Raw genomic sequence first — 7,500 nt, 5'->3', positions numbered from 1 at the left:
AGCCTTCTCTACCATTGAATTCGGCCTTCGGGGTCAACCCAGCGGCTTCTATGAGGAAGGCGGCGCAAAGGAGGCTCGAGGGCTTGTTAAGGAAGGCGGCTAGGGCCGCTGAAGGGGGGGAAACGAAAGGCATTTTCTGGTCTCCCCTTCGCCTGGGGGTGCTTGTGGGGGGGGGTGTGCCACGACGAAACAAGGGAATGAAAGGTCGCTTTGCGTTGGATGCTCTTTACCCTGCCCACTATGAGGGCTCTGTTGTCTTGGGGAGCGTTGAAGCTTGCTTCTTTTCCATACTTTTCTTGGTCATCAATACGACGACCTATTCTTAATAGAACCGATCTTATTTTCACTACAAGAGGAATTTCGTGCTTCTGCCGGATCCTCCCTATCTCCTGATCGAGCTTGTGTAGGTAGATATTGCCTGGTAGGGCCGATAGTAGTACACTGTTTGGGATGGAGTCAGGGCCCTTCTCACCCCCTACGAGTCGTCCGGCGGAAAACTTTTTCTGAGTGGGGTAAAAGAACTTGGAATCGTCGATCTCTTCCTTCAAGATTGAGATGAATCGATGTCGGTCGATGGTGTGAAAACACTTCCTGATGTCGAATTCCAAAAACCAGCGAGAGGTTCCCCACTCTTCTTTGATCCGTCTGAGGGCCGAGTGGCAGCCTCGACCCGAGCGGAAGTGCGATGTGTCTGGAAACTCGGGATCGTAAATGGATTCGGGTACCATTCTGATCGCCTCTTTCATGATCTTTTCTATGGGTAGAACTACTGTGAGCGGTCTAAACTTCGACCCTTCTTTCTTTCTTCATTTAAAAAAGGGGGAGCAAAGCCTGTTTTTTGCTCCCTCAATTGATAGATCAGGGCCCCTCCTGCCGGCCCGAACGAAAGGCTCTTTAAGGAAGTAGTCCCATCACTCTCGGGCCCGACACCAACCAAGAGGAGGCGGGGCTCTCTCCAATCATTCCGAAGAGCCGAGATCTCGTAAAGGAAAAATTAGCTAGCTCAGCAGGTTTGGACCCGGGTGAATTAGTTCAGTGAAGGAAGGGAGCCTAAACTTAAGGCTTTTCCAAGCCTTGCCGATAGGCGCCTCATGGCTCGCTCAGTTCGCTCGCGGAGTTCTTAGATCAGTAGATCTGGATAGAGTCTCGCTCATAAAGGAAGAGTAGCGCGCTAGCGCGGCTCGCTTCGCTTTTCGACGCGGAGCTCGCTGCTGTCTTTTTAGCTTCAAAACTGCAGGGCGTGCGTTAGCACTACGGCTTTTCAGCCTCCCTTTGCTGGTTCCGAACTATCACTGATCCCAGAGATCAACCTTCAAACCTTTTTCTTTGAATCTCAGGAAGGCTTTCTCGGGGAGAAAGCTGGTTGGGGAACTGCTAAACGACCTAAAAGAAAAAGAGGAGACTAACTCTGACCTTTCAAAGGCCTATCTCATCTGGTTGATAGTAGAAGGTACGTACGATGATACCATGGACATAAACGCCACGCCAGAAGTATCCAGCAGCGCCACGCCAGAGTGACTTCCGAAGCGCTATGGACGGGACGAAATCCGGCAGCCAGTTGCTGGCTCTGAATAACCAGCCCAGCAAGAAGCTAAATTCTTCCATAACATAACATAACGGGGCGGGGTTGCGCGCGAGCCGAGTGATGTAGGTGCACAAGAGTACTTCGCGCCACAACCATCTCTTTTTTATAGGTTCTACGGACCGATGCCTCCTGCTTCATCTGGTAAAAAAGAGTCATAGATATGCCTGTAATTAAAAGGAAGAACCGCCATAAAAATCTTCCTCGTGTATCGTCTGTAGCGGAACTATGAACGGGAGCTAGCAATCTGGACCGTATTGAAAAGGTTCCTAAGACACAGCATGGAAGAGTCAAAATATTCAGAAGCGAGGTCCAAGAATGAAGAAGGGGTAGAATTACTGAATGAATACGAGCTGTGGCTAATACCCGAGGCATAAAAGACGCATCTTCTACGGGATCCCGAAACCACCAGCCACCCCGACCTAATTCATGATGAGCCCACCAACTTCCTGGCGAGATGCCTACGGTTAAAAACAACCGACATGTCAAGATCCAAATTCGAATTGGTTCCTGGTCCTGGTCAGAGACCACCGTGTTCGCGCCGGCGGTCCAACAAAGAGGCGAAGTAGTGGTGTCTTTCTTTCCATTACGAACGACACGCTTCGCCTGCTCCCTCCCCGTGTCCATTAGCGCTCCTGTCCAGAGCGAAGAGAAGGCGAAAAAGCGCCGCCGAAGCAGCATGAGCAGGCTTCTATTGCTACGCAACAATAGAGCAGGCGCGCCGCCCACAAAATGTTTGAATGATCGGGTAAAGAGCGAGCTTCTTATATGGGATCCGACGCATCCAGCAGAGCGAAGCAGCGTTCCATTCTTTTCGACGGCATCCTTCCGCATTGGCGGCGAGTGGAGTGCCACAATCCCATTCATCATTTTTGATCTACATAACCCAAAGCCCATAGCACTGGCGACATCTCCGGCATAAATGCAAGGAGGATGTATAGCTGATATAGGATCTTGTGGAACTGGATTTGATTCTGCAAGCGGTTCGGTACGAACGAAGAAATTTCGAACAAAAGGATCGGAACTCACTGATAGGAAAGGAGAGAAAAACAAAGCAATGCCAAGAGCTCCGTCAATCTGCTGTTCATCGATAGACGAAGCTCTCTCTTTTTCATCTCGTGCCAGATGTAACAAAAGATTAGTCCTTTTTCCTTCTCGCGAACCACGGGAGCGCCCAGCGCCTAGAAGAGCAAAGCTCATTTTCAAAACAGGGTCAAGCGGCGCATTAAAAAGGGCTGGCCCGTTAAAAGGACGCTTACTTTGCGAACGAAGTTCAGAATCAACAAGGGTTCTCCAAACGAAGGGAGTGTACAACTGGGGCGCAGCCCAACTTTTTTGTTGGAGAGATAGAATGGAGTTCTTCACGAAGTTCGAGACAAAGGAAAAAATCAAAGTTTCTCTATAGCCTCTTCGTTTTGAGACATTATGGCTTTGGGGTCGACCCCGGTAAAAAAAAGGAATCCATAAAAACTTGGGATCCAACACCATGATAAAATACTACCCTCATGATTAGACCATGTCCCTGAGAGTTGATAAAAAAAAGGTGCATTAGCGGTTAATACGTTGTAATTAGATAAGTTATTTGGAATATGACGGAACGAAAGACCAAGGAAAGGAAGAAGAATGCACCAAAATGCAAGTGCTGCACCAAACGCTGGTGGTTGTTTCTTGTTGTAAGTGAATGCAACGAAAAGACCCGGAAATAACGAATAATGAGAAAATTCATTTATAGACATTTCGTGCTCATTTCCAAATTTATGCTTAGTTATTCCCATCATCCGGTAACCACAGGATGATCCCAATCTCCTTTTAGTAATAGATCTTTTTGATATGTCTCAGTCTCAGCGGCAAGGAAGAGAAAATGCATCGAGTCGTTTATCAAGAAAGTGGACGAGCATGGCGGTCCCTATATCTCTGAGGGGTGTACCACTTTTTTTTTCAAGTCAGCTTAAGAGGTTCAAAAGAGAAAGTCACTCTCCTTATTCTTGGCTAGTGGAATGGAAGCAAGACTCTTTCCTATCCACTTTGCCAAGGCGAGAGAACTAAAAGATAACTCAAGCTAGACAGAAAGGTGCAAAAGTCCACAGTTTCTTAAGGATCCTGTAAGAAAGTAGGTTAAGATTGTCATTTAGCTTCAATTTCTTCAGTCTCACAAGCGGGTCCGCATGCAACAAAAGAAATTGTATTTTCCTACTACTCCGACCTTGCCCTGAAAGGATAAGGAAATTGGATAAGAGCGAGAGCTAGACTGACTGTTGGTCCAATGCTAGTGGAGGATTCAGACTGAGGACCCCCTGTGGTGGCTACTCATAAGAAGATGAAGGATTGAAAGAGGACTGATCACCCCTCTGATTTGTGATATTTTAATAGAAAAGAAAAAGCCTTCTCTCAGACTTAAAGGTAAATGAAAGCGGGATTTTTTTTCTCTCCTCTAAGCTAGCAGCAAGTCAAGTAATCTGAGAATGCTGCCCCCAATCCGTAGCTGAGGACGAACTCAACTCATAAGCTTTTTTTGAACCAAGCACCTGTTGTAGAAATGAAAAACCACCCACTAGCAGAGGCTGGAACAACCCATAGAAGTGTAGGGGCTGCTTCAACCAGGCGTACCCGTATCCATTGATTTACCTCCTCTAGAGAGTATTGAACTTTGTGACAAATAGGTTCTAGTTACACTCCTTAACTCCCTATTCGCGAGATATAAAAGCTAGCTAGTAAGAAGACTTTCCCTTCTTTTATGGGAGGGTGAGAACTTGAAAGACTGGCAGAGAAAAGGAAGAAAAGCGGCTAATGCTATCTAAACGATTATTTCAAAGTTTACCAAGTTCAATCGTTCACGAGACAGGGGACTCTTTTAAATAAGACAGTGTATGGCTGCGAATAAGTCTATTCGGCAAGTCATAGAGAAGGACTGGATATAAGCTATTCCCCGGTTCTTCATTGGATCCTTTTAGTTTAATATTACTTTTTGGAAGCAATCTCATAATAATATGTATTAGGGACAGCATTTAGGATAGCAAAAGCATTTTTGGAGCAAGAGGGATTACCTTCCAGATTCTTTTGTGATACCCTCTGTGTCGCCTTCTCCTGGATGGTCAGCCCAGTGTCCTGAATCCTTGAGCTCTTCCTCATGGCTTTGACTGGTGACTTACATTTCATCTTATTTGCTGCTCTCTTGGTCCTTGGATATGATATCTTCTGCCACTCTCCTTGGTGGCTATTCTCCACCATCTTAGTCCCCTCTGAGGTCAGCTGAATCTGATCAGTGGCTGTCTCTGCCTAATCCACCAAGTGTGTACAAGACAAGATCTTTGTCTGTCACAGGTTCTCCTGCTGCTGCAAGTTGATCAGACTGGAATTTGATCCTGCGCAGATAATCTTGAGCAGTCTGGGATCCTTTCTTGATCGTTTGGATCTGAATACGCAGCTCATTTATTTTAGCATTTGTCATACAGCCAAGACTTCCGGGTTTTTTTTTCAGGTTTTCTCCCTTTTCTACGAAGGTTTGCTGCTCCGCCTGCACCAGTGAATTATTCTATTCTTCTCCTTTGGTTCAGTCTGTGGGGAAATCAGAATTCACCATTGAATCCTATGGATCAGCTCCCTTACATAATAATATTTAACTGTATCAGCTACGAGGGGAAAATCTGAAAGACAGAGGATAGAGAGTGAGAGAAAGAGTGCGAGACTTGCGCCGCTCTCCATTTCGAGGGGATTTCGACGATTCTGGGGTGATTGAACTATTTCTTTACCTGTTCAATTTCTAACGAATCAAGATATCCTCTTGTTCCGGTATAAATAGTAGCTATCTGCTCTTCCACTGGGAGAGGATTTGCCTGGGATTGTTTAAGCAATTCCCTTAATCTTCGACCCCTTGCCAATTGATTCTGACTTGTTTTATCGAGAGCAGAGGCGAATTGTGCAAAGGCTTGTCACTCTGCGAATTGAGCTAGTTCCAATTTGGATTTGCTAGCTACTTGTTTCATGGCTTTAATTTAAGCCGCGGATCCTACTCTGGAAACAGAAATACCCACATTAATAGCGGGTCGAATTCCGGCATTGAATAGATCCGCAGATAAGAATATTTGTCCATCTGTAATGGAGATTACATTAGTAGGAATATAGGCGGAAACGTCTCCAGATTGAGTCTCAACTATTGGTAAAGCGGTCATACTTCCTTCGCCTAAAAGAGAATTTAATTTAGCGGCTCTTTCTAAAAGGCGTGAATGCAAATAAAAAACATCCCCTGGATAAGCCTCACGGCCGGGAGGTCTTCTTAATAGAAGGGACATTTGGCGATAAGCTTGTGCCTGTTTGGAGAGATCATCATAAATTATTAAAGTATGCCGTTCGCGGTACATAAAATACTCAGCCAGGGCTGCTCCCGTATAAGGAGCGGGGTATTGTAATGTAGCAGGTGAATCCGCCATTTCAGCTACTACAATAGTGTATTCCATGGCCCCCTCCTCATGGAAAGTAGTTACTACTTGAGCTACGGAGGATGCTCTTTGACCGATAGCTACATAAACACATATTACACCTTGCCCTTTTTTCTTGAGAATTGTATCTGTGGCTACTGCTGTTTTGCCAGTCTGTCTGTCCCCAATAATGAACTCTCGCTGACCGCGCCCTATAGGGATCATCGAATCGATAGCAATAAGCCCTGTTTGAAGAGGTTCATATACGGAACGCCTGGAAATTCTACTTGGAGCAGGAGATTCAATTAAGCGAGATTCGGAAGCTACAATTTCGCCTCTCCCATCAATAGGTTTAGCCAGAGCATTTATAACACGACCCAAGTTATATACGCTCACGGGTATCTGAGCAATTCTTCCTGTTGATTTTACAAAACTTCCCTCTTGATGCTAAACCATAGCTCTAACTGAGTCAAATTCCACAATTTCTAAGAACGATATGCTTTTTTGCATTTTCCACTGTGAAAGCTTCTCTCAATCCCTCCCTAGTCCTTTCTTTCCTGGGCACTGGCTTACCTGGTTGACCGCCCACATTCATTCATTGTTCGTTCTGTTGTGGAATCGAACCACAGAGCTAGCGCAATTGGGATTTAGAGTCCCATGCGTGAAACTAAAGAGGATTTTCAGTCCTCTGCTCTACCAGCCAGAACCTAGAAGGACACTTCACACCCGATTTGACACAGCTAGACTGGAAACACTGCTTGTCAAGAGCACAGACCCCAGTATAGAATACTTTTTTGAGTATGTTGGTAAGGTCCGGTCATCCACTTCTGTGCTTGCACTTCTGCGTAACTAGGGGTGCAAGTCCAGTACAGCGTACTTTCATAATTGAATCAAAAGCGTCGATACATGAAAAATCTCTATATACGATATTTATGACACAGAATGTTGTTCTTTCAACATGATTCCTCAACAATTTTTTCATTGTAACTGACTCTCCGTTCTCTCCGTTCCACTTTGGTTTTCGACTAATAATTACCATGATGAATTTCTCTTACTGCTTGGTTCCGCATTGGATTTTGGAAACTTTTGTTTAGAAAGTGGTGTCACGACCGTGGGGATCAAATGGATGGTTCAGGAAAGTCTAGTTAAGCGGCACGGTCTAATCATATAGATGACCATAGTGGTATGGTTCCATAGAAAACTACTGGAGGCCATTACCGCCACCGAAATGGTTTCCATGCTCCGTTGGATGATTTGACGATATCGCAGTATCAAGCTAGAACGGTTTCAATTTGTAGGACGGGAAAGAAACCTCATCCTTTGGTGCACACTAACCGATGAAGCTCAACCCTCTCTCGAACTGAGCTATTTCCGCTTTTTCGAACAAAAAGTTCGAGTAGTTCAGTGAAAAAACGGTCAAGCTTTCTTCCATCCTTCCTAGCTCCTCGAGCTTGCACCCGCTCGACGCCTTTTTCATTGTTCGTTCTGAGGTGGATTCGAACC

The 7,500-nt window shown here is 45.5% G+C and overlaps 1 protein-coding gene and 1 pseudogene across 1 annotated transcript; one reads left to right on the top strand and one right to left on the bottom strand.

Annotated features, from left to right (window-relative positions):
- The window catches only part of LOC141028076 (uncharacterized), a 2,496-nt pseudogene extending 2,371 nt beyond the window's left edge, over positions 1-125 (bottom strand).
- A 2,271-nt stretch (positions 126-2,396) lies between these two features.
- On the top strand, positions 2,397-3,123 carry LOC141028074 (uncharacterized). The gene has a single exon (XM_073505933.1). It carries the CDS (start codon positions 2,505-2,507, stop codon positions 2,985-2,987), a length of 483 nt encoding a protein of 160 aa, XP_073362034.1. The 5' UTR covers positions 2,397-2,504; the 3' UTR covers positions 2,988-3,123.
- Positions 3,124-7,500: the final 4,377 nt, after the last annotated feature.

Source organism: Aegilops tauschii, chromosome 7 (assembly GCF_002575655.3).
Source record: "Aegilops tauschii subsp. strangulata cultivar AL8/78 chromosome 7, Aet v6.0, whole genome shotgun sequence".
NCBI classification, from domain to species: Eukaryota; Viridiplantae; Streptophyta; class Magnoliopsida; order Poales; family Poaceae; genus Aegilops; species Aegilops tauschii.
This window is presented reverse-complemented; position numbering and strand designations above follow the sequence as displayed.